The following is a 27,932-nucleotide window of genomic DNA, read 5'->3' as shown; positions in this document are numbered from 1 at the left end:
AAAAATTGCTAATATTTTACATGTACTCAAAATCCTTGAATATATTATCTATATAAAACAAATACAGTTTATCTGATATTTTAATAACATAAGTTATCCCTTTATAATAAAGTGGTAAGTTGTTACTGCTGTCTAGATTCTGATATTGTTTTTTTTTAATTCACTTTAGTGGGTAGTAAAAATACCCATGAATGTTTAAGTATTTATTGTGTGTGTTTGCAGTCTGTGAACAATATCCTCACCACCATACCATCGGCAGGAGGGGGTTAAATTTTATTACTTACAAGTAACATTCACAGGACTGATTTCTTTAAAGCCCAGGAAAATGAAAAAAAAACAAAAACCAACCAACAAAAACAACCCACAATTGTGGAATTGTGTTATCTAAAACAAGATAATCCTAGGAGTTAATCTGAGCTAGCTGCTATCAATTACCAACATGAAGAGGCATGCCACCTGCATGCTCAAAGTTGGGAAAACATAACAAAATGTTAAAGCAGCTACAAACAGGAGCAAAGTAACTTGAAAGGCAATACTAACGATTTAACAACTAACAAGTTATCAGAGCCATATTTAAAAGTACAGGAATTTCATATGCTATAGTTAGACACTTTTATACTACAGTAGTGAGAAAACTTTTTCACTTTTACTTTCACTCCTGTACCACCAATGCAACTTGGAATTAGGTATATATAAGTCAACAATCCATTAACACAATCAAAACTAATAAATGACTAACCAATGTATCACTATTTCTGGCAATCAAAATCTTTTTTACCTATGCTAGATAGTAAAATAATGTACTTTTTAAATAACTCGTTCACAACATTTAGTATCTCAGTTGAATTTCTTTGCAGACTCCCAAAGGACTAATTTCAACTACAGTTGAGCTGTTTTCTCCTAGTTCTGACTTAATAAATCATGGAGTGCAACAAATATTAAGTGTGTAAAAAGGTAACAATTTAAAAATTACAATTCCTGGAAAAAACACTCTTTAAGTGTTAAATTCCCTAAAGAATAGAAATGGGCAAGATGTGTGTCAGACATCTGACTATTAGTCAACTATTGTTAAAGTGATCCAATTATTAAATAGCCAAGAATTATTTATTTTACTTATATAAACTATCCCCCTTTGCTGGGTCTGGATTAAATTAACACATCCACATGTTTCTTTGCTTACTATGCCAAGAAGAATGACTAATATTTTTCTATAATAATATTTTGATAAGAAAATGAATGTTCCGTTTAGATTCGTAACAGGAGTTTCTGCATCATTTTCTGTGCTGAATCAAATATGAAATGATCAATTTAGAAGATCTAAACAACCTAACTGAAAAACAAAACACCTTTGCTCAAATACAAAAAGTTGAGGATTTTTTAGCTACTCTATCAATTGAAAGCATATTTGTGCTTTCAAAAATATATTGGTTAAAGAATTGAGACAGGCTTCCTATGAAATACATTTAAACATCAAAACTAATTTAAAATGATCTAGAGAAACAAGCTGTGGAATGTCCAATCCTTAACGAAAAAAAAAAAATAAAAGTTCAATGCTCAGGGCTTAGCATGCTAAATACAATTAAGGACATTTGCCTCCTTTCTCACTTTGCCAGCTGAAATGCCCCACCCCTTCACCTCCAGCCATGGCAGAAGCACTTGCAACCACCTTGGAGGCTGACACCGGACCTGAAAAAAGGGGGAGACATCAACTTGCATTTTAAAACCCATGATTTCCAGATGCATCAGTAATGTCTCAATACAGAAACGCGTGTAAACTCACTTATCGTGTTTGATTTTCGCGTTTATTAGCCGAGGAGCACACAAACACGCGGGTTCCAGGGGCAGGGCAGGTTATTCTGCACAGCCCTGCTCAGGGCACAGAGGGGCTGGGCACCCTCTGCCGACCTGGGCCGGGTCCTGCCAGGACATTTCCTCCATCCAAAGGTAGTAAAGATAACTAACCAGAGACGAGACGTTACAAAATGCACCCCTGAAACACCCCATGCCTTTAACCTGCGCAATAAACGCGCCAGGTGGGAAGTTTCAGCTGCTCGGTTAAACAATCAAACAAAAAAACCCTAAACAAACAAACAAACAAATCTGATTAAAATTGTAACGGCCTCTAAAGAAGAGGATCTTCTGTTTGTCCCCATCCCGTGGTGGGGCAGCTTCAGGAGCCAGCTCTGCCTGTCACATCAATTGTTTCTGCCTCAGTTATCTAGTCGAGTCAAAACAAGCCAAGTTTATAGAACTGCGAAACGATCTCCAAGGAGATTTCTGCAAGCCCTCCGTCCTAAGCATCCCCCCTGCGCCCCTGTCCACCCACCCCAGCAGCCTCTCCTCCTCCCTGACCCCCTCCCGGCACCACCATCACACCAGCAGCCCTCAACATCTTCAGCCCGGCTGAGAGAAAGGACCGGCCAACCCTTTGCTCCACAGAAAAAGCCACCCAAGGTCTCTCCGTGCTTTCCCATGGCGCAGTTCCCTGCTCCCTCCCTCTGGCACCCCGCGGTCCCCTGGAGAAAAGCCTGCACCTTCTCATCTGAGGGAGCCCCGGCGCTCCCCGAGCCCCCCGGGCCGGGCCGGCCGCTGCCCCCCGGCCCCAGCTCCGCACATCTGCGGGTGGGTCATGTCCTTCTGCCCGGTGGGTTTGCTGCTGCCAGGGCTGAGGGGCCGGAGAAGGGAGACAGCACTCAAGTCTGCGCTCCTAGAAGGGACAAGAGGGTGTTAAAAAACGAAGCAAGAACACCACCGTAAAAAAAACCAAAACACCCAAAAAACCACCACCACCACAAAACCCCAACAAACTATGTATCAAAACAAAACACACCCAAAAGGTGAAAAGGAAGGGGGAAAAGGGGCCAGAAACAACCCCCAGGACCTCCTAACTGGACTGTCCCAGGATTATGCGAGAGACAAAGCAAAAGACGAATTTGTCCCCCTTCTCTGGCACAAAGATTCAGCAAACAAACAAACAAAAAAATCCATTAAAAAGTCAAAAAGTAACCAAAGCTTATCCTCTGCTGTGTGCAGGGTGCTGCTTTAATGTTTTCAATCTGCAGAGGGGTTTGCTTTGGGATTTCTTGCTGCAGAAGGAACAGGGAGCAGGGCAAGAAGCAGACCAGAAGGGAAAAGTTCCCAAGAGGGTTTCAGAAGTTTCTGTACATTAATTTCACCAGATGCTATTTTTAACCCCGCTGTTACTATTATTAGCCGTGTCAGTGTTTTCCATTTGCTGAACTCTGTCCCAGTGCAGGCAGAGCTCCGCTCCTCCCCCTCATCCCTCCCCCAGCTCCGCTCCCCCCTGCCCGCCCCGCGTCCCGACCCCCGCTCCCCGCGGCCTCCCTGCACGCTCGGCCCCCTCGCTCCCCCCTTTCTCCCTCCAGCGCTTCCATTTCACTTCAGGCTGCACTTTTGGAGCTCCTTAAGCAGCGTCAGAAAAGCCCGTACTCCCCCCAGTCCTGCCCCTCCTTTGTACGGAGAGACATATATATTTAAAATAAAGTTGCATGCGGTGCAAAGTCCAAAGGCGATCAGCCAGCAAATCTCCTGCTTTAACTTCATTCCTCTCCAAACGCATTCCTGCCAACGGGGAGCGGGGATGGAATAAAAGAAAAAAAAGAAAAAGCAAACAAGCGCCACTGTTGCTAAGTTTTGCACTTTATACCCTTTTATATTTACAATCCTCTCTTGGCTAAAAATAGCAACACATGATCCATTTATATCTGGCCGGACATGCCCCGCAGCCGCTGGCGAGGCCCTGCCTGATGAAAGGAGCTCTTTGCGTTCCTTCTACCTGAGCTCATCTCCTGCTTAAAGGGCTCAGACAGCTCTGCTTCCACAAAGCACACATTGAAATGACTGCTGCCTCCAAGGGGGAGTAGGATAAGGGACGGGAAAAACAACAAAGGGAAAAAAAAAAAAAGAAAAAAAAAGAAAAAAAAAAAAGCCATGCACGCTGCCCCATGCCCTTCTTGGCATGCTTGGAAAATGCACAATTAGGGAGGCAGCAGGGAAAGCAGAGGTGGTCCGGGACTGGCAGGCAGCCCTGGCACAGGGTAGGACCTTGCCTGGAATAATAGAGCAACGGGGGGCTCCAGAGGCAGCTCCAGCTTGGCTCCATATGGGATCAACACATTAATTCACTCTAGGGGAGTGATAGGAGTGACTGCAGACCCTGACCCAGGGGCAGGTCTGAAGGTTTCTCTGGAAGCAACCTTGAAGTTGCACTTGGAGGTGGATGCTGGAAATGACCCTAGACATGGATTTAGAGGGGGCTCTGGAAATTATGCTGGAAACTGCTCTTGGTTTCACTCCAGACAACTCTAGACATAGTTCTTGGGTTTGGGGATGGAGAGGGGCTGCAGCCAGCTCAAGGGTGATTAGATAGAGTCAGCTCAAGAAATTGGTCTAGAAGTGGCACTACCACTAGCAAAGATATAAATGCACAGTGTTATCTGCAATGATTATTCATGCAGGTGATTTTAACAATCTGGATTTATTCCTTCACTAACACTGTAATCTGATGTTAAAAATTTCCATTAGCACCTGTGCAGAATTCACAAACTGCATGTGCAGCATGAAGAGCTGAGAGACTGAAACAAAGTCCTGAGGACGAGGTGGAGTGCCCGGTTCAGTGAGAGCCACACCTGCCCCCTTGGGGAAACCAGGTGCCACAATTATGCCCCCTCCCATCTCATACCAACATGCTTCAGTGTTTTAAAATATCCTTTCTTGGAAGCACAGGCTTCCTTACTTTACTGTTGTTACAGAAACACAGAATCCCAGTTCAGAGGCAGGATGACAACTTAGCATCACCAAGAACAAAATCCAACAATATTTTAGGGAAATGTATCAGAAATACACAAATCACAGCCACTTAAAAATAAGGAGTTAACCCCCCCCCCCCCAAAGTTATGAGACTTCATGGGAAAATATACCTTCCAGTTATGAGTCTTCTGGGTACACTTGGAATGTTTCTCAGTACTCTTAAGAGTTAGAAAATGTGGTTGGTTTAGACCGACAGCAGTTCAGTGCCAGTGCTTCATTGTGGCTGAGGAAAAAAGTAATAATCATGGTGGGATCCAGAGAAAAAAAATATTGTAAGAATTGGCTACATCATTACCTACATTTATGCCTTCTCACAGCCTTGGGTTAGTTGCTTTTCTGATCTTTTCTTGATTTTGGCTTCTCAGTAGGAAATCACATCACCTCGTATCTTGTCTTCACAAGAGCTGTCAGGCTGTTTTCCCTCCATAGCTCTACCACATAGAAACTCACAACACTTTACACAGCAACAAAAACTGTGTGTCACCATTGCCCTTCCAAAATTTCACGCATCACCAAATCAGACATGCAACAAGCTGGTTGGGCTGTTCTTGGATATGTGCTCATTGTATACATTATAAAATTTTTATTATAATACACAGATTTCTACCAATTTCCACTAGTTTTTAGACACCTGATACAGGCAGGGTTCACACTAACCACCTCCCATGATCTGACATTAGCAATCAAATGCCATTTTCAAGCTGCTTTCGAACAGCAAGAACAAAACCACTAAAAACCATGATCCTGAAAGCCAGTATGAGGGGAATGCAGCACTGGTTCTGCATATGCCTTTGTGGGAGGAGATGCTTTAAGCAGAGAAGTGGAAACTTCACTGCCACATCGCTATCAGTGTTGTAACTGTCTCTGTGTTTGCAAGAAATTCACATTATCCTTTCTTTCTGTCTTCACTGAGCTGCTGCAGAATGACAGTCAAGCACGCATTCAGCAGACACAGGAAGATGTAAGCATCTCTGGACAAGCCTGCCATGAGAAACCTGTCCTTTTGTGGTGTGCTGGAAGAGAGGGCTCAGCACAGGAGCTGGGAGTATTTTCTAACCAGGCAGAGAGAAGAAATCTCTGCAAAAGGCCTGAATTTGCCATGGAAGTGCTATGCCTCTGGGTTTCAAACACACAAAGCAAGACTGAGACAAAAAAGTACAACTCTACCCAAGCTACACATAGAAGTCTGGGCAGTAACGTTACTGCAATTGATATTATTATTAAGGCAAAGTATTGCTCGAGGCACTTCCCCCTCCCCAGGCAGCAAATTAACAACCCAGAAGCCAGAGGACAGTGTCAGCTATGCCCCCGGGCTGGGCAGGCAGCTGACATTCTTCTGAATGTGTCTCTGCGCGGTTATTTTGCCGAGGAGCACCCTGAGCCAGTAGGTCCCTACCCCAGCTGGTACAGACTCAAGGGTCACAGCCCCTGTCCTGCTGCCCTAAGCACTGTGCAAAGCCAGCTGCCTGCCTCGGCTGCTCCAGCCAGGACCTCCTCTTGGAGCAGCCTTGGGCTGAGCCCCGAGTAACTCTCTATTTCATCTGCTTCCCAGCCCCACAAGCTTGCATATCCCCTGGGTCCTTTTCTCCTTCACTTCCCTGGCTCCTTCCCATTCTCACCCTCTTCCTTTTTTTAACCTGAAACCCACCCTCAGTCCTTGCAGCTTTGGCCCCCTCTTCTGTTAGCAAAACCAAATTCCCTGTTCACGCTCCTGGAGGTCTGCCACGTTTTAATTAACTAGAAACATCACTTATCTTTTTTCCCTCCCATCCTTTTTGAAGGACAATGGTAAAGCTGGTGCTAAGACAACAAAGTGACAATGCAATTTGTCCCTGCAATACTGTAACACAGGACATAATGTTTGTCAGTGTCCTCTGCAACAGAACTGCGTGGGTACCAACACAGGTCCCATGGCCATTCCCAGTGTCAAGGCTTGGGATTCACTCTAGTCAAGAGTTCTGTTGCTGAGATCTCCTCATTCAGTGTCTTGCAAACCTCCACCCCAAACCTGGCAGCAGCAAAGGGGAGGAGAAAAGGGAGTAGCAAAAGCCCTTCTCTGTATTAGACCGTAATTATTTGGGGATAATTCCTTCTGGAATAGAGGCATTTGCTCTTTAAATGGATTAGAATGTAATAAAACAGAAATGAAGTTGCCTGTGTAGATAAAACTCCTCTACGCTAAAAAAATACATTACTCTGGGGAAAAGAGACAATTAGAGACAACATCTTTCCCATGAATACAAAGCTCACCACCTTTTATGCCTGCCTACAGACATGTTACATGCAGTATTTCACACACTGCCCTTGTGTTTTGGTCCTAAGGAGTCTGTCGGCTGCCTCACCTGGAGAGGAGTGTTCCTGTAATAAATGGGAACATCTTCCTCCAGCCTGTACCAGGGAGCACCAAGGCAACTGTAAGAGGGACTGAATCAAGTAACTCAACTTTTTGCAGCACTGCTCCAGAGTGGTAAAACTTCCAGTGAAAGAAAAGCAATCATTTTTGCTTCATGTAAATCAAATCCAGCCCAATTTATGCTAACAAAAGAGTTTTGTGAAACTCCATGTATGTAGTAGTGAGTAGCAGTTGGGCTAAAGGTTTTAAAACTTACTTGTTTAAGTGGCCAAAAAAAGCCCTAGTGATCCTGGGCTACTGCATCTCCAGATGGGCATTGACTTTTATATTTGTTTATTTTAAAGATGTGTCACTATTTTATTTTTCTCTTAAGTCAAACAATCAAATGATTTCTAAATTCTCTTCCCTCTGACCTCTTAATTTCTTCCTGTTTTATTCTAGAAATACTCATTCAAGACTCAAATATTAAGAGTCGGTATGGCCTGAATGTTGCAATTCTTCATTCCACAGATAGCTATCACTATTGCAATTGCTATTCCCTCTAGATCCTGAGAAACCCACACAAAAGGACACTGCAAAATACCGATTTGAATAGTATACACAACGAATATAAAATAGAGACTTTGAAGTATCTTTAAAAAAATACTCCTTAAGAATCAGGAGGAAAAGGTGTTATTTTTACACAAAAAGTGTTTGAAGTTTGATGCCTTCTGCTCTCAGCAATGCCTTAAATGTTCATTTTGTGAATACAGATAATTATCAGGTGGTATGATTGCATTACCCCTGTGGAATCATTCTCTGGGACCAACTGTGCTTCTCCAGGCACACCAGGATCACTTGGCAATTCTGCATTTGAACAAAGATGAATTGACCTGCTTTGGTCATACATGCTGGGAGACAAGAGATCAAGAGTTTCACAGAAGGGAATTCTAAAGAATGAAGGAAATCACACAGACAGCTTTGTCAGACAGCTAAAACAGATGCTGCAGTTTGGAAGCAACCGGGGTTTTACTGCTCAGAAGTTGAAGAATGAGCTTGCAACCAGGGCTCCCTCTGGCAGCTTCCTCAAGGTGAACTGGAATTCTGTATAACATCTCCAGCAGGTCAGAGTTGCTTTATACTGCCATAGTTATGTCGATACAATTTATACTATTACAAATAGTGTACTGGTCCACAGCCTACAGGACACAGTTATGGCAGCACCAAATGAATACCATGTCTAAATCCAGTCGAATTCTTTGTTAAGGTAATGAATCACACCAGAGAAGATTCTGCTCTGTTACCTCCACAGCCTAAATTAAGAAAGGGCCATAGGAGCTGAAGAACAGTTTCTAAAGCTGTGCACTGGGCTCTGCTGGCACTGAGCATCCCAAACTACAGCTCAGCATCCTGCAGGACCTGGCCAACCACTGACCTGTCTGAAGAAAGCTCCTCTGTTCAAGTCTCCTCCAATCACCACTTCCAACCAAACTGACCTGAGAACATCTCCCAAACCAGCACGCTTCCCTTCATGCTGTTATTAATTTAAATATTCTTACAGATTTGTGTGAGCACTCAAAATAACACCAAAATCATGTATATGCTCTTACTGGGCTAAAGAATCAAGCCCCAGCAAATAAATCCCTGGTGTCCTGTGGGACAGAGACCATCAGACCTTTAAAGTGTCGCAGCACTTGAGGGCGCTGCTGCAATAAATTTAACTCACCCTAAAAACCTCTACTTAGTTTTATTATGAGTTAAAGTCTTCTGTTAAAATATCAGTGACCCTTGCTGATGCTTACTTACACTACTGCTGTTACCCAATGGCCCTACTATTTTGGTAAACAATGAGCAGAAGTTAGTCCTAACATTAAACATACAAGGTTAGCACCTAGTTAATCCTTTCAAATATTTGCACTAAGTGATAAAGTTGAAGGAGGACAAGAAACCAGTTTAATTCAGAATTAATTACTTTTTAAGTATAATTTATTCTCTCAGGATAAAACTAGAAAGTGTGAGAAAGCATATCAGTCTGTGGAACTAAAAAAAAAGGAATCGGAGGTGAAGATGCAAACACCAATTTCTCTTAGGGGAAATACAATGAGTTGCTGTAGTCCTTTATGGCAGACTGATGACACTGTTTTGCTCCATTTTCCCTGGCCTTTAATAGCAACCTCCCTGCTAAGGCTTCTTGGCCCTCACAAATAAACCCACATCCCTCCTACACCTTCCACCTGCTACATCCTCCACTGCTTCCTTCCCACCTTTCTTCTTGCTGGATAATGGCATGCAGTTTGGAATGATCAGTCCAAGATCCTAAACCCACCCATATCTGGGACTTCAGACATCTTCACATTCTACCTCCAAGTGCATGATCACCTCTAGTGTTGGGTCACGGACACCTGCAATTTCTTCCTGCTCCAATGTGAAACAGGCTGGAGGAAAAAGAGACTTTTGACTGAAGTTACAGTTTGCCAGCCTAAGAAAACTCCCTGGTCAGAAGTTCTGCCAATGCAATGTTGCATTTGGTCACATCTCTTTTTTTATCACAGGACTTCTGTATTTTGTTCTCTTTCTCAATTTTGGGCAGTACACTCAATATTTTTCATTGTAGTAGTTTATTAATTACACAGATGTCTCAAAAAAAGATATGTTGGGGGGGTGAAAACTGACATTTTTACATTTGAACTTCCAGTGAATACTGACTGCTTAACAGAGAGAGAAGGGAAACCATGAAGACCAAAAAGAACTTTGACAACTTTTTAAAATACCCCAGTAGCACTGTATTTCCCTGTAATTTTATTAAACAGCTGTCTGTGTCCTGAAGAATTCTGTATTTAAAAACATCCTTGTTAGTATTTCAGAAAATGCTTGACCTTGATTTTGAGAAAGCAGAAATATCACTAAAGCACATATGCTTTAAACATCCTGAAGTGTATGGACTGTTTTGCCAAAGCTTAGAGGCAACTACAGCATCAGTCCTACAAAAATACATTATTTTAAGGAGTATTGCTTATACGTGAAAATCATCTGCAATTGCAAAAAGGCAGAGATATGTTAATGAAGGGAAAGCAGTAAAAAAAAGATGCCCTAAAATCCACGTTTGTCAAGAAAAGATAAGAAAATGAAGAACAGAGCACAAACTAACTAAGTACTTTATCTGCAAAGATAAAGAATGAACCCTTTCTTCTGGATTGTTCTATGATTAGTTGAGAGTTAAGCTTAAAAAATAAGTAACAACAAACAGTGCATGTCCAATTTTTACAGTTCTGCTAGCTGTGCCATGATATTGACCTCTGTGTTTATAGCTGCAAACCAGAGGAGCACATCTTACCCTTAGGTTTTGGCTTGCTGAAGCCCTTGGGAAGGCTCAGTGCTACTCCAGACAGCGGGCAGACAGTCAGCCAAGCTCCCTGGGATCAGTTACCTATCAAGAGATCTCCATTTGGCAGGGATGGAAATCTTTCAATCTCGTATCTTTTCCTGCCGAACCAGCATAGCTGGAATCTTCTCTTAACAGCCAGCACAGATTTGCTGAGCTTCAGAGTTAGCATTTTACCAAGACAGGACTAAAACTTCATACATCTGCTAAGTTCAGACCTTCTAGGAACAATTCCAGCAAGATGCTTTATGTTTCCTGCTCCATGCAGAAGAAAAATCTCATCTATAATTGACCTTGACAGATATTGAGAACATTTGGCACCTATTAAAATCCTTTTAAGATGAGACCCTCTGATCTATAAAAAGAAATGTAAATGTGAATTTTATACCACATTTAGTTCACTGAAAACTCTACCATGGTAGGCTCAGTCAGTTATTTACCATTAAAAATGATCTTAAAATATATCCAGAATTAACTTTTAAAATATTTATCAAGCAAGCAGGAGCTTTTTGTTGTATCCTATGCATCTGCTTTTTGCAGGCAAACTATGAAAAGAAATACCTGACAAAGATCTGCAGAGCACTGTCATTGTTCATCTTTCTGGTCCACAGATATGCACAGGGGACAGTTTGAGAAATACAAAAATCTACTTAATTAGCTTTTGTACTGGGGATTTTTCCTACTTTCAAGATCATTAGAACCTCTATCAGGACACATCTAGGAAATGGAGACAAAGCCAGGAACTATCAGCAGGGAGAAGCTCTGTCTTGGTTGACACAAGGGCTGCTGTCATTAGAGCCACAACCCACTGAAGAGTCAACAAACAAATCCTTAATCAAAGGACAGGAGGAGAAAATATATTGGAGGTTTTAGAGGTTCAAGAACACCACTCCCACTTGAGAAATTGAAAGGTCTAGCTTGGAAATAGGGCCAGGCAGCACGTGACTCTCCCTTACAAATTAAAACCTAAGTGTTAGGCTACTAATTGAGTTAACCCAAGGAAAACCCTCTTCCCCCAACACTGTCCTCAACACTGTGATTGGCTCCTGCATGTGAGGGTCTCTCCCACTGTGCTGAGACACTTGGTTTGCCCTAAGCATCTGGGTCAGAGGTGATATAATCTCTTTCTGGAGGGAAAGTGACAGAAGCAGGATTTTCTTTATGCACAGTAGATGCAGGTGGAGGATTAAGCTAAAAAGAAAATAGAAATCTCAGCTAATAACGCGGCATGACCCAGACACACAGTCTTCTTGCAACATCTTCACAAGAGAGCTCAACTGAACCAAACAACCCCCATGGACATAAGAAATTCATGCCCTCCCAGCTCTGTTCCCATGGGGAGTTGGCAGGGATGTCTCCCATCCCTGGGCACAGCTTCAGCACTTCAGCTATACAAAACCCCACTGTCTCTCCTGAAGCACAATAGCTCCAACAGCATCTCCCAGGCCTCCAGCATGAAGGGATGAGCCATCCCAACACAAAACATGCTCAACCCAGAGTGCACAAACACAAAGAGCCATTCTTGCTCAGAACCAGGTCTTGCCTAGTCCCTTCTGCTGTCACGGCCCTCGAGCTGGTGCAGGCTGCCCTGCACCAAACAGCCTGTGAACCACGGGCTGGGCAACAGCTGCCCAGCCTCCAGAGCACAGACATGCAATGCTGCAGGACAAGGCTCAGAGTTGGTTCGGGGCCTCTCACTGGATGAAACTGTAAAAAATTGTAGCAGTCCTTCTGTTTTAAAATCTGCTACCAAAAAAATTATTTTATGGAGCTACACAATTCGTCTTTATCAAAGGTCGTCAGGTGTTGGTTTGGGTTTTGAGGTCTTTTCGAACAACAAAAACACAAAGAAAGAAAGAAAAAAACCCAGCTGTTAAAATAAACAGTTAAAATAAACACCCTCACCCAAAAAGAGTTTCTTATTCTCAGTTTTTCCATTTGGGCCTCTCTCATCTTTCATCTACCAACTTCCCTGCTATTGCAAGGGGTCAAAGTCCTGTCCCTTGATCACTTCTCCAGCTGTTCTCAGAAACTGCTTTTTGAGGCTTCATGATTATTGTTTTTTTGTCCATAGGGCTTTAAATTTGTAAAAGGTGGTCCCAACCCTGGTGGATTTTTTTTCTGGATTTACTGCATCTTCCACGTTTGTCTGTGACAAAGGAGACCTGAAGCAAATGGTCCCAAATGTCCACCCACATCTTGCTAACCACCACCAAGGAGTTCTCTTGCTGGTCAGCAGCATGGCTGGTTTGTATAAAAGAGTCCTCCTCACCCCCTGAGGAAATTTCAAGTGAATATATTACTCTGTATCTCCAGTGGCAGAGAACTGGGCTTTCTGCTTTTATGCAATTAAACATTTATATTGTTTCAAGACAGCACCAGTACCTTAAGGAGGCCTACAGGAAAGTTGGGGAGGGGCTTATTGCAAGGGTGTGTAGTGATAGGATGAGGGGTAATGGTTTTAAACTGGAAGACAATAGATTTAGGTTATACATTAGGAAGAAACTCTTTACTGTGAGGGTGAGGAAACACTGGAACAGGTTGCCCAGGGAAGCTGTGGATGCTCCCTCCCTGGAGGCGTTCAAGGCCAGGAAGGACAGGGCTTGGAGCAACCTGATCTAGTGGGAGATGTCCCTGTCCATGCAGGGGGGTTGGAACTAGATGATCTTCAAGGTCCTTTCCAACCCAAGCCATTCTATGATTCTATTACATACTTGCCATAGTTTAAGCCTTACATTAATACGTAAACCTGCATGAAAATTATGTTCTGTGAGAAAAATATAGCAGAGAATATTAATATTTGTGATCAGTTTCTAAATATACAGCTTCATAATACAGCATGTGAGAAACCTTGTTTTGACTGTGCAAATAAATTCTAAACAAATTGTTTCTGGAAGCCCAGCAAAAGTTGGGCTTGACATCTCCCAGTGGAATTACATTTTTGTTCAAGCAATACCACATCGTTTGGAAGCCACAGAAAATATCTATTAAGACAGTTGCTAATTTAGAGAAAAAATGACCCCATCTGGAACTGTGTCTGCAGTGCTGCTTATTGCACCACAAGAAAAATATTATTGTACTGCAGCGTGTGAAGCTTTGTAACAAGATGACGCCAGGTCAAAAGAATCTAACTTACAAAGAAAGGTTGAGGTTAAGGCCTTGCTCATACTGTAAAATATTAAGCCCAAAAGGAAGTTTAACATGAAGGAAGGGGTGGAAAAAAGACGAACTGAACTGACAGCTAACAAACTATTTTCCTCTGTGAACAATAAAATCTTCCAACTCCAGGAGGATGGCTTCCAATAATGCAAATTGAGATAAGTAAATTAGGAAACCTTAGGAAACATTATTTTGAACCTAATGAAATAGAAGCATAGCAAGAACATTATCAGAGCAGATTGTTCAAGTAAGGCTTAAGTAAATGCAGACACCCCAAAGAGAGCCTAGGAGAAACTATGTCCATGAGTTAGAAACTTCAGTGCCTTAAACAATGGAGAGGATGAGTTGGGTATCTAGTTCAGAGTCAGGGTGAGTCAGGTCGTACCAAAACTACCCAAAACATGTAACAGAGGGGAGTTTGCATGAGGCATTTGTCTGTGCAGCACTGCTATCTTGGTCAGCCCTGGGCACGTGTGATAGAAGACGTAGTGATGAAGAAAACTTAACGGACACCACTTCATGGTGACAGCAGGAGGGAAGGGAGCAGGCTCTGAATGAAGCAGCTGTAGAATGAACTGAGAGTCCAGAGAAGTTGTGATAGGGCATTTGTTAAAATGAGAGACAGATTAGTTTTTTAGAAAACATCCTGTCAGTGGTAAGGGTTCAGAAATGCTGATGTATTTTTCTGACAGCAGATCTGACATTCTGCAGCTGTGGAAAGTGTGCTAGGGAACGGAGTAGCAGGCAAACCAACAGGGACAACATGATGGAGTAGATAAGATGGAGACCAACTAGTGATGGACAACACCACTGAGATCAGCAGGGGTTCAGAGGATATGACCCTTCTCACAGGACTATGTGCTGTAGACCACAGATAACTTAAGCCCTGTATTTCTAATGGCATGCTGAGCACATGTGGAGGAGCTGCTGGTGACCAGCACAGAACCTGGGTGAAGCAAGAACCATCAGGGATTGCGAGAGCAGACACAGCTTCCCTGTTCTCTCCAGTATAATACTCTGTTCACTTCATTCATCCAACCTGCAACCTGTGAGCTGGGACACAGAGCTCGGCATCCATTGCTTGTGGGTGGACGTTCAAGCTGATGATGCTTAAAAGTTCTAATAAGGACCAACTAAATAGCCTTTACCAAAAACCTGGTAAAAACTCAAGACTCTTCCTCTTGGAAAGGTGACGAATTCTCTAACGTTGCACACATACAAATATCAGTTATAATTTGGTATTAAAGTAGGCATAAGGCTAAAGTCCTTAATTCAAATATGGCTTGCTCAAGCCTTCTCCAAAAGTCAGGCCATTCACACCAAAACCCAAGAGCAAATTTCTCCTCAACTGCAGCATTGTTAGCCTTGGAAATCCACCAATGAGTCATCCTGTAAAGAAACTGTGAACGAATCCTGCACATCCTTAAGCAATACAGCAGGGCTGTGCCATGGTGCAGCAGAGATGCTCTGGGTTTCCTGCAGAGATGACGGCAGCTCACCGCGCTGCCTCGCTTGGTAATGCTGCCTGCTGTCACCATCTTGATTGTGATTTCCTGAATTCTCCATTCTAATTTCACGTAAAATTACCCCAGAGATATTTCTGAGAAAAGAGATGATCTGTACTGGATGAGATCAGTGGGAAACAAAGATACTAAGTATTTGAATACCATGCCTGTTGTTGAGTAGTCCAGATTTCAGCTGAATTAAACAGCACACAGTTATGCAGGCCTACAAACATCTGTCTTCACAAGGTGTCCAGATCATTAGCAGCTAATTCTATATCTCTGTTACATTCCCTGCCATATGCTGGGAGATAATCTCAACAAGCAACAGGGATTTTCATCTCAAATCCTAACAAATCTGCTCTGCAAGGCTTCATGGATTTTCTTATGTAATTTATTAGATAACAGCTCTCAGATGTTCCTCTTTGCTCTTTCCATGCCTTGTGTCTGTTCTTCCCTCAGTACCCGAGGGCTCCTGCCACCTGCCTAGTAACAACTGGCCATTGCTTTACACATTCCTAGAAAAAATTCTCTCCCTTGCCACGGCTAAATGGAAAATTTACCTCCTGGATAAACCTCACACTCAGATTGTCCCCTCCCCAGATAGTGCTGCCACCTGCAAGAGGTCTAAGGCAGGACAGTCATATGCACTGGGCAGGGGTCTCAAAGTTTGTGCCCACCACTGGTGGGAGCAGCCTTCTGCCCTCCTTTGAACCTCTGGCTTAGGGCTACATGTCTGTACAACTTCATTAACTAAAAATCAGAGATTTCTTTGCCATTTTGCTTGGCAAAATCAAGGTGCCTACACTGAAAACTGTGACGGCCCTTTTATGGCCATAACAAACATTAATCTTTGGTATTAAGTAACAATAACAACACAACTGGAGGTGACTACAGTACTGACAAAAGACAAGAGACAGGCTGCTCCAGAGCCCAAAGTGACTTCCTTCTCTATAAGCAAAGGCATCATGAATCTGTCACACAGACTGGTGGCTTTCCTTCTCTGAACAAAGGGGTACAAAATCTCACTCAAGCTTTGTCCTCTTGTGCCCCAACCAGGTATTATCTGTGCTGGGCTTTCTGACAGACCTGTCAGTTGCTTCAGACCCAGGGGCATCTCCTGAATGCCATCTAGGAAAAGGAGCAGAGCTGTCAGAAAGAGCTGCTGGTGTTTCCACCCCACCACACGTCCCATTTGCCAGATGAATGATGGCAGCAGAGAAACTGTCTTGAATGAACTGTGGCAGACCAACCTCAGGGTGGGGAAAGCAGTGAGGATTTAGTGTTCCTGTCTCCTGCCAGCCCTCCAAGAAGCAAGCAGAGTGATGACAAGTTCCTGCAATCCCACAGCCTCCATGAATGGTACTGCTGCAGGCCAGGAGGGACATGCAGATAGGGTATTTTTATCTCCTCTTCATTCCCATCCCTGTCAATCCAAAACAAACCTAAATTACTTAGAAGTGGCAAAGATGGTTCATGATGAGAAAAGGATTCCCTGGCTCAATTTGCGTGTCACCACTGGATACATGGATATGTGCCACTGTGGTGGCACAGCTGCATCAGTCCTGGCTTCCCAGCTTCCAGTAACCTTTCCAGACTAAAATAGTAGACCTACTGCTTGATTTTTAGCAGCTGAAGAGCAGCAGTAAACCACATAAGTATTATGTAAAATGATATTTTTCTAAGTATATGTTTATTGTGCAACAGAAGAAGAGGATTTAATTACAAACAACTGGAAGTTTTTAACAGTCTGGATTGCCCCCTACTCCCTTTCTAAAAACTAAGGTTTGGCAGCAGCTTTTGGGTTTCATTGGAAGTCTTCTAAGTATTTCCTTGGAAAGACTTTACACTTGGTCCCAGGCAAGAAGTCAAAATCAACATTTAAAAAGCATGCCCTGCATAATTTCCAGGATTCAGCAGCATTAAGGTATACTTATGGAGGCCAGGAGGAGAACTGCTTTTTGTGCTTTTTGACTTCACACATAAAGCTGGTCTTCAGACAAGGAAGTTTATATTCCAAATAATATTTTTAACTACATGCGGTCAAGTATATAACTTATCAGGCCTTTCCTCATCTCCTTCCCAAAATAAGCCTGAATGGTAAATATCTTTGCAGCATTCAGTTTTCGCTTAGACCTCTGCTTGAAGAAACAGACTCTCACACCTTCTAATACAGAATAATTAACTGGCAGAGAAAGTTCCAAATAACATTTTCTTAAGCACCTTTGTACATTAAAACTCCAATTTGGGCCCAACAGTGATACTCAGGCTAAACTGGCTGTTTCTGCACTTCAGTGGAGTAAGCACGATTTCCTGGTGTCCCACCATGCCTTGCCCAGGGGATGGAGCATTGTCCCTGTGCCAGAGGGACAGGAGTGCAGTACCCCGGTCCCTCCCTGCTCCCGTGGGCTCCAAGAGGGGATGGCTGACATGGCCCTTGCTCCTCTCAATAATCCCATTGAGCTGGCTGGGACTGCCATGGAGTCTTCCAGACTGAAACTCCTGGTTTGATCCAAAGGCCAAGGATGAAATTTCCCTCATTTCATCTATTTGCTAATCAAACAGGCTTTTATAAAGTGCTTCTGACTTCCCAATAGCAGTGCACATGGTGCTTTTGGATAGAAGGGTATATACATGTTTCATGACTAACCACTAAAATTTTATCTCATTTTTTGTTTTGGGGTAAAACAGACAAGAAAGACTATTTTCCTTGTGAATATTTTAAGTGGTTTAAAAAAAACAACTACATATTCTCTGAAATATCTGCAAATCGAGTCCTGCATCACTCACCACCTAAAACCACAAAATGCTACAGACAAGAGATAAAGCTTCACAGAAGCTGAGAGAAATGAGAGCATGGGTAGTGTTAAGGAATCAGGCTTAGAGGAATAAATGCTTTTCAGCTTTTACAGTCTAAAAGGTATTTGCTATATGTTTTTAATAACCAGAGAAAAATCAAGTCTGTCAAATTGTGAATTTCCTGTGTGGAGATAAGGCAGGAAAAGCACCAAGAGAATATTTTATACAGTATTTTTCTTCCAAGCAGTTTTAACTGGCATTTATAAAAAACAAAATCTGAAGGCAGATTTTCAGCTCTTGATTGCATGATCTTCTCCTTAGTGTCTCCATTTCCTCACACCCCCTGACCCCCTTATAAAGTTCCAGTCCCACAAATCCCACAGTACTCCAGAAAACCACCCAGCAAACCCAGCAATTTTGAGATTTCAGCACAAAAAACAACCAGCAAAAATGCAAACCCAAACAAATACAACCCACAAACTAAAAATTGTGTCCAGTAGGTGGTGGGGAGGGGAAGAGGAAGAGGTTGTGGTGTGACACGTGATGAGGGTGTCACTGAGAAAGAGAAGGACAAACCCTGTTAAGGGTTCTTCCCCACCTCATTTCCGCAGCAGCATCTCCCTTCTGAGCTGCTGCTGAGGTGCAGCCCAAGATCTGCACCCAGCACACCTTGGGCACTGGAGCCCCTCCTCAGGCACTGCCACTGGGCAGGCACATTCTGGAATAGCCCAGGGACAGACAAGGAAGAGAGATGCAGGTTCTCACTAAGGGCTGACTGTGCTCCAGGCTATGTGGACTCAAACTGTTTGTCATCTCCACCTAGAAGCCAGCAGAGCTCATGGTCTCCAAATAAAGTAAGAGACAGGATTGCACAGTTGTTGGTGTCCCAGTCAAACTGTGTGGGAAACAGTTCTTCTTCCCTACAGAGGTCACCTGCAGTCAGGATGCTTCTGTGACTAAGTGACATAAAGCAAAATTAAAATAAAGGACTAAAGCTGTCACCTTGCTTTGATGCCTGAAACTTGTCTTCAACAGCATGAGGCAATAGGAGAAGCCTCGAGTAACACTAAGTGTGTCCTCTTCAGAGATGGTAACAGTACTCCCTGAATGGCACCCAAGCGAGTAGATGCAGCACAGACATCAATTAGGGCACCCATCCATGTGCTGAAATGAAACCTGTAGCTACTCGTCACTCACTCAGCCAACAGTCATTGCACTGCCTCATGACTCCTTTCATCATGCAAAGGAAGATGGAGATGAAGATGATCACCTTCAGTCTCAACAGAGGTGAAGAAGACAGTCTGATCCCTGCAGTACTCTGCTATTTTCGCCTTGACAAAAAGAAAAAGGATACAGAGTAACTGTAAAAACAGTTCTGATTTTAATTTTCAATTATGAGAAAATGGAGCTGGGCTCTCTACAAACACATACCAACTAGTTAATGATGAAAAAACTTTACAGCTTTCTTATAAACCATAGAGCTGGAGCCTAGAGAATCCTTTCCACCAGCCTTTGGCTCCTGCACATGCCGGCATACAACATGCAGTAACCAGCAGCAAGACCACGATCAGAATTGTTTCAGTGTATCAGGGAAAACTAATATCTCTGCAACATGACAGGAACAAGTTATAGTTCATGCTCACATTTCTGGCTGCCCCAACTACCTCGTAACCTGTGCTGAACAGCCCCAGGAGCAGCAGACATGTCCTGCACCTTCCAAGCTCCTCTGCAATGTAATACACTCTTCAGCAGTCAGTAACAGTTCTTGGTCAAGGTTATCAGCCAATTTCAAAATCCAATTAATATTCCCAAAATGCAAGCCTTAGATTTTTAAAGCAACTTATTTTGAGCAAACTCTCCAGTCACGTCTGAAATTGCGCTTTAAAATGAAAGGCTCTTCCATGAAAAACCACATAAAAACACTTTTCTAGTCACACTACCAGGATTTCACCTCACACATAAACCACCTTTGCTTGACAGGGAAAACTGCAGGGGACATTTTCACCAGCAGCTCCCACAGCTCTTTTCCATGGGCCCTGGGATAAATGCCATCCCCGCGCAGGGCACACATGGGATGGGTGAGGGGTTGGGTCCTCCCTTGATTTGTTTTTCCACTGAACCCAATATACTTCCTTGAGGTCAAAGTCATGAAGTCATGGCAGCATCGCTATGCACAAACAAACCTTCTTGAAGCTGTGCTGGGGTAAAAGCTTTGATTTTCTGGAAATAGTGCTGAATACATGGACAGGCTAGTGCCAAGCTCAGCCCTCTTGGGATGGAGACATACCAGGGAATGGGAGGCACCACATTTGGTTGCTTGGTGTGCTATCTGATTTTAATATGCAAATCCCTCCCTGCAAGGAGATTTAATTGTGCTTAGGATGGGGAAAAAGGTGAAGGAATAGAAGGAATAGTCTTTCAGTTGGAGTAAGCCCCCCCACCAACTCTTCTTCTAATCTGAATCAGAATTTACCTGGGTTTTCCCAGGAATTTCAGCATTCATCTTCAGCAGAGAGAATAAAGAGACTCTGTAGCAGAGACTAAAGTGGCTAAACAGAGCAAGACTGTACATTGTAAAACTGCATCTTATTCCTTGTTAGGAACCAACCCATCCTCCTCAGCATCCACTTCCTTCAGAGGGCAAAATAAACAGTGGTGAGTTTCTGAAATCTGACACACTGTGCCTCCCCACCAATGCCATGTTCCTCAATGCAAAGAATATTAATTTTTTTATTTTTCTTCCTTTTAGTGACATGCAAATCTTATAAAATGCTGCTCAGAGACAGATACTTTGGATTTGCTTTGCAGAGGGAACACATTAGAGGAAGTAAAGAAAACTTCAGCTGAACTATTTATAAAGCATACAGTGGCTTGTTCCTCAAATGCCTCACTGACCAGGGGAACAACGACAGTAAGTCATGGAGTTCAAATTCCCTTCTCGAGACACATCCTTCAGGTCTGAATATTTAAAGTATTATGGATTTATATGCCTGATCACCAGCCTTTCTTATGACAAGTATCTGAGTTGTCCTCACTCCAGGGAATTGCCAAGCTTTTTTTCCTTGCTTTTCTAAATTATAGCAATTAGAAGGAAATTCAATGAAATCACGCATATTTGTGAATAAGTACACTCCCTAAATTTAAGGGAGCCAGGGAAGAACTGAATGCCATTAGAACTAGCTGTGCTCTTCAAGGTTTTTCTTCAATGAATGTGAACACACCTTAAAGAGATGTGTGGGTATCCTTAGCACAGAAAACTGTCATAAAGAAGCTCCACATTTCTGTTGGGATGACTACTAATCCCTTTTTTCTGACACTACAGGTTTTGATGAAGGTAGGATTGCTGGTTAACACACTTTTCAGAACAAATTCTGCTATCCTTAGCAGGCCTCCATCATAATCCTTTTACAGTGGTGTTGCTGTAGGTTTCCTGACACCTTCCATTGCAGGACCTAGTTTGAAGCAGCTCAAACTTTGCCAGACTTCAAACATACTGGCTGGAGGTCTCCAGGCCATGTGTCTGCCTAAGGCTAATGATTTCTTTGTTTAGATGAAGGAAGTACAAGGGAAAAGTGAAAAAGTCAAGGTCCAGAGCTCAAAAAAAACAACTCCAAAACAAAGAAAAAAAAAAAACAGGGACCAATGAGTAGTCTGCCTTTCTCCTTTCTATGAAATTTTAAAATGGGAGCAGGAGAAAAGGTACCTTAGTAAGTGATCTAAAGCACAGCAGTACCAATGCTGAAGAGGCTACATTGCTCCGAAGTTCAGGAAACATTCACCAAATCACGCCACAGGTCCTGGAGGCAGCAAAGCTTGCACACCGGGTCAAGCCTTGTTACCCTTTGCAAAGCTTTCCCAGTATTTTTGTTCAGAGTGAACATGCTCCAGACCCAGAAGATCTCTGTTTATAACCAACTGAACAGGAAGCACTCTATGCCATAGAGCACAATTTGTATGCAGCAGTGGGAACAGAGTAGGACGCATCTTGCAGAGGCCCTTCATTGTCAATGAAGACCCATAATTAGCATACCACCTCCTGGTGTCCACAGCAGGATCACCATGTCCACACGGGAAAGTAATGGGCAGATGAAAACCACAGAGATTCTCATGTCCAAGTGTTCTTGTAGTATCTGGTAATTACTGGGAACCCTATTGGAAAATATTGTAACTCCTTCACCACTAATGACAGTCCATTTGGAGAACAACCATGCACTGCTGCCCTGCGAGCTGCTATCACAGCGTGTGGGGGACAGGATGTTCAGTAGAGGAGCCTGTTACAAGATACATCACAAGCATCCTACAGGATTGACCCCAGGATTTTTTGGATTTTCCTATTCCTGCTTTTCTTCAAGGGGGAAATTAAATAACAACTTGGTATAAGATGCTTAGTGCCAAAAATCTTGTTTTCAAGAATTGGGAAGTACCAGGATAAAGGTCCCCTCTACATTTTTAGTCTATTTTGTTCTGTCCATCTTTTACACAATCTTCTAATAAGGATTACACACTTTTTTGCAGGGCTTTTTTTCCAGCTCACAAAACATGGGGCACAGAAAATAAATCAGCTGTAAGTGAATTACGATGTTGTCCAAAAGGACAAGCTCCTGTGAGATGGAATTTCATCAAGTGCTTGAGCACGTTGGTTTTTGTAACTGGTTGTCCTCCTCTCCCCATCCGCCCAATCCTCGAAAGAAACAGTGTCACAATAACCAGCTCACTTTAAGGAAGTAAGAAAAGGAATGACAGCAGAAGAAGTTAATCCTGTGAGATTAAATGCTGTCCTGGAGCACCAGACCAGCTTAATTCTATTGTAGAGCTGCTGTGGCCACCTGAACAGCATACAGCTTCCACAGGGGGTGCCCAGCTGGGCTTCCTGCTCCCTGGGTCACACTTTAAGGAGCATCTGAAGCTCACGTTGCAAAAGTGCTGAGTGTTCACAGTCCCATGCTCTGAACACATAAAGTGTTATTTTTAAAAAGCCAAGTACAATGGAGAAAAATTATCATTAGACAAAGACTGGGCATTTAACACCAGTGGTGGCTTTGGGCACTTTTAGTCTCAGGCTTTCTGTAGTGGTGTTTCCCTTTCCAGCAGCCACAAAAAAAGGAGAATGATACCACCTCATTTTGCAGCAGTGCCAGCCACTGACATTTATGAAGTATTCAGGCCCTGCAGTGATCAGTACTACAGAAAAGCCCATGAGGAGTTCAACAGTTCTTTATTCAGAACAGGGTATGGATGGTGTGTCACAAATAGGGCACAGGGTGACACATTGTATGAGGAGGATAAGAATATTGAATAGCCACTCATTCACTGCACAACATCCATCTTGTGCCCTGAATGAAGTACAAGCCCTGTGGAAAAAAAATACAATGTAAACCATACAAGAGAGTCTTTAATTATATGGTATGGAGGGGCTTACCATGCAGCACACACACAGGGAGGGTGACTGTGGTTAGCCTTCTCACTGATATTTCCTAGCTTTTTAAAGTATGTTTTTCTTCCCATATAATATATTCCCCCTATAAAAACTTCAAATTTGCATGCGCTATATTCATATTTGTACCAATATAAATATTTATGTTAGAAACATTTTTACTTAAGCACTGATGTAGGTAAGATTCAGACTGGCCATTATTTAATGCACTATAGTTTAATATAAATACCTAAGATGACAAGTGCATATACCTACATTGCTATATTGATATTCATGCTTCCTTTTCAATATGGGAATAAACTACAAGTCCTTTTTACATGGGTAAGGGTTCAGCCTGAGAGAGGGAAAAACTAAGTACAGAAAGACTGGCAAAGCACTGAGAGGAGACCAGCCCAAGTTCCCTCTCCTACAGCCAACCAGACCAGAGAAGAGGAGGAAGGTCATAGTAAAGCAGTGCATACACCAGGAGAGCTGAACAACACTTTCAGACAGACTGGGGTTTTGTTTGAAAATACTAACGGATCACAAGCCTTCAAGCTCCTCAGACAGGACTACAATTCTTTCTTTCCTTCTTTCTTTCCTTCTTTTCTTCAATAGAATATTTGTTGTAAGATAAAAAGAAAACTTAAGAATTATACTTTGAAATTTTAAAAAAATCTAGAGGAAGACCCACACTACTGTCTCCAGTGAGAAAGCACATGTAGAATGGAATTGATTTATGGCAAAGTTTAAAACTCTTTCCCCCATAAGCACACACTTTCAGGATTTTTCTCAAACAAAAAACAACCCCCATGCACTGAAAATCACCCTCCAATACCCTGTAGTAACCCTGAACTCACACTACATTGCCTACATACCAATGATTGTAATCTTAAATTGTGGCTTTTACAGTACACTAAGAAAAAAAATCCAATGAGATTATACCTGATTGTGTATTTACCTTTCACAGAAACAAAATAACAAACTGCTCTTCTGCAAGGACAAAGTCAGAGCATTGCTTCAAAAATATAGCAGATGCAAGATCTTTGCTCTACTGAAATTAAGAGAAGTTTCAGGAATTAGAAAATGTATCTTATACATCTGTGGTGATGAAAAAGGATTGAAAAAAATAAAAAAGAACTAAAATAAAGTAACAGGACAAAAGATATCCACTGAGTAACTATCACCATGCACTGCACATCCTTGAGCACCCTGATAAAGTGAGGAATTTTCCTTCCAAAAACAGAACTGCAAAATAGGAACACACATATCAGTCGTGCTTAAAAGCACTCATCTGAGTAACACTCAGGGTAACCAGCTAGAGCTGACAGCTGTAAGGTATGTTATCTACACCACAATACACATGGACACATGGGCACAGACACCTGTGACTTTGTGCCCTCCTGTGTTCTCCACAGCTGAGCATGTGATGGAACACTCCACATTTTCAGCCATTGAAAGTACATGAGCTAATGCAGCCATATGTTAAAAATAACAATCTTGGGGACAGACCAGACCTGAAGCATCAGCGCAGTTTTAGTTTAAGTTCTGTTACTCTCAAAGCAAGAGCTGCCAACTGTGGTGACCTTTGCTGCTTGTGCCAGTGAAAGGCTCCTGCAGGAGCACATCAACCTAAGAAGTTGGCAGCACAATTAAGAAATCATGAGTACCTCCTGCAGCTTTTGCCATTGAGCCTTCAACCCTAAGCAAGGAGACATACCTGGCTCTGCACTTCTTCAGTCTTTTTTTTTTCCCCACACTAACTCCATGCCTAGGAGTAAGACTTAGTTCCAGCTTTAAATCCCAGCTAGATGCCCCTTCTTCAATTTTACTGTCCTACACTACTTGCACATGCACTCCATAAGCATCTAGGTGAAGTCTTAGCACAGAGACTCTTGGATGTGGCAGCAATATCTGCAGATGAACATAAAGTATAATGAAATATACCCCAAAGTTCTTATTCTAGTTTAGAAAAAGAAAATTCACAATGTAACAGTGAGAGTGAGATGCAGGGAAGAAGCAGCAAGGGAAGGAAGCTAACTGGAAAACTGACAGTCTGCGCAAGGAGCAGAGAAATGGGTCTCTTAGGCATCCCAAGATTTACAAGAGGGCCAAAAAGTGACTTCCTGCTATTCAAATACAGGCTGAAATGTAATAAACCACTGCCAGCATAACACTGACTCATATCCATCAGATTTACAAATCAGTACTTTGACAAAGAATGCTCTCTCTGTTGGCTTCACCATAGATAATTTTAATCTGCTAAGATATATTATTTAACCCACTCAATGTTTCATGTCATTTCTGAAAAAAACAGTTCTGTGGCGCAACATATCATAAGCATTATTAAAAAACAGGCAACTGAAATATTGCCTACTGCAATTACAGAAGCCTATCAGATAGACTTTTTGACTTAAAGGCTTGCAGATTAACATCAAAATTAGCCATACTGGCTTTTTCCCCCTAATTATTTAATCTACAAAGAAAAAACAATTCTCACAGCTCCTTCTCCATGCACTTGTTCACTACAGAACAAACTCAAAATATATAAAAACCAAAACAAACCCTTAAAATACCTACAGCATAGACTGCTTAAAAGGGAAGCCATGCTGGTTAGAGGTATGATTCCTTACCACTACTATCACAGCCTTTAGTCTACACACAAGTTTTGCTCATTCCCCCTCTCATGAGAAGAAAGTACACCTTTATTAACAGACTTTCATCAATATAGCTACAACCGTATCAAAAGAGGCTGCACATCCAGAATAAAAACTTTTACCACTAAGACTCAGAAAACTACGTCCAATATTGTTTTCTAAAGCTCCTTAAAATTCAGCTCCTCTGTTTCACACTACAAACACATACCATAAAGACCAAGACCAAATCTTGCCATTTATCACACGTGGTACCGCACATGCCTCAGAGGATAGAAGGCTCTTAAGTTATTTGCAGACGTTTGAAAATATTCTCTATCATTCTAAGATGTTCAGAGTTTATCAATACACTTGTGCGGGACAATCTGTGCTCCACCTGCAGTGTGCTGGGAGGTAGGGGAGTGGAAACATTTCCAATCCCCTTTGACTTACCTGAAGGCCAATACGTGACTTCCTATGACTACGGACCAACTCCGACATCACACAACACAGGCAGGAAAAGAGCAGGTGCCTCTCCATAGGGCTTCCCTCAGGAAGGGAGCCCCGGGCTGGAGCTACCACCACGCAGGAGCATCTCCAGCCTGGGAGTCCTGCAAAGCCCAGGAGAAGCTGCCATGCAGCAAGCAGGTGCTGGTGCAAGGCAGTGATGAACCAAACAAGCCTCAGTCTGACTGGCTGAAACTTCCCCGGTGTGTATTTTGGGAGGCGGAGAAGGCGACAGCAAAAAATTACCACACATAAAAAAAACCCTTGGGCTTTCCGTGTACAGAAAAATTACACCGTCTTAAAGAACTCTCCTTCTCCTGTGGTCCCAGTGAATGATTTTCTATCAATCACTATTTGGGATGAGGTGGGGGGAGGGGGAGGAGCGGACATGGCACCTTCGTGGGGACCGAGCAGGTACATTTCGGAGGGATGTTACCGCCACCGCGCTGGCTACAAGCTCCGGCCCCAGCGGCCGCTGCACTTCCAGCCGGGCAGGACGCGGCCCCGAGCCCGAGGGGTCCCGCCGAGCCCCCCGGGGCCGCCCCCCTTGGCCAGCCCGGCGGGGCCGAGGCGCGGCCGCCCACATGAGCGGGCCCGGCCCGCCCCCTCCGCCGCCGCCCACTCCGCCAGCGCGGGGCCGCCGGGCACCGGCGCTGACAGCGGCCTCCGCACCGCCCCGCACCTGCCGGGCCGCCCCGCACCTGCCGGGCCGCCCTCGCTCACCGAGCAGCAGCAGCCGATGCGTCTGCTTGTACTCCCGCTTCTCCGCCTTCAGCGTCTTGTCGATGCTCTTGCTCCGCTTCTTGTCCGCCCGCTCCTTGGCCACCAGGTCCTGCCGCAGCCGGTGCCGAACCTGCGGGTCTCCGTGCTCCCCCGCCGCCGCCGAGGGAGCGATGTCCGCCTCAGCGCGACCGCCGTAGGGCGCGGAGGGGTGCGCGGCGGCCAGGCGGGAGCGCAGGCTGTAGCACAGCCCCATGGTGCCGGAGCTGCCCGCCCTACGGCGCCGCGGACATGCTCTCCGCCGGGCCGGGCAGGGCGAGGCGGCGGCGCCCGGCGGCCTCTTAAAGTGTCCCCGCTCCGGCGGGGCTGCGGAGCGCGGTGTCCCGACCCGCCCCTCCCTCGGCCGGTCCCCCGCGCCGCGGCCACACGTGATGCGGACATGTTTACCGTATTCTCTGGAAAGCGGCCCCCGTCGCAGCCTCCGGGCGGGAAGGGGGGCACGGACGCCAAACCCTCTCCGCGCCCCTTCTGCCCCCCCCCCCCCGAGGTGAAGGTGCCGGCGTCCCGCTGCACCGGGGCCGGCTGCGGATAAACGGGCTTCGCCTTTCGCTCCTGCCCCGCGGGGAATCCACCGGGCATCACAGCCCTGCGAGCA

The 27,932-nt window shown here is 43.9% G+C and overlaps 1 protein-coding gene across 1 annotated transcript in view; it reads right to left on the bottom strand.

Moving 5' to 3' along the window:
* The window catches only part of GNAS (GNAS complex locus), a 144,005-nt gene extending 116,373 nt beyond the window's left edge, over positions 1-27,632 (bottom strand). Inside the window, exon 1 of the mRNA XM_051633053.1 lies at positions 27,281-27,632. Coding sequence (XP_051489013.1) covers positions 27,281-27,533 — 253 coding nt within the window. The 5' untranslated portion in view covers positions 27,534-27,632. The remainder of the gene's footprint in view (positions 1-27,280) is intronic.
* Positions 27,633-27,932: the final 300 nt, after the last annotated feature.

Source organism: Apus apus, chromosome 15 (genome assembly GCF_020740795.1).
Source record: "Apus apus isolate bApuApu2 chromosome 15, bApuApu2.pri.cur, whole genome shotgun sequence".
Classification (NCBI taxonomy): Eukaryota; Metazoa; Chordata; class Aves; order Apodiformes; family Apodidae; genus Apus; species Apus apus.
Note: the sequence above shows the minus strand (reverse complement) of the source record. Positions and strands in the feature narration are given on the sequence as shown.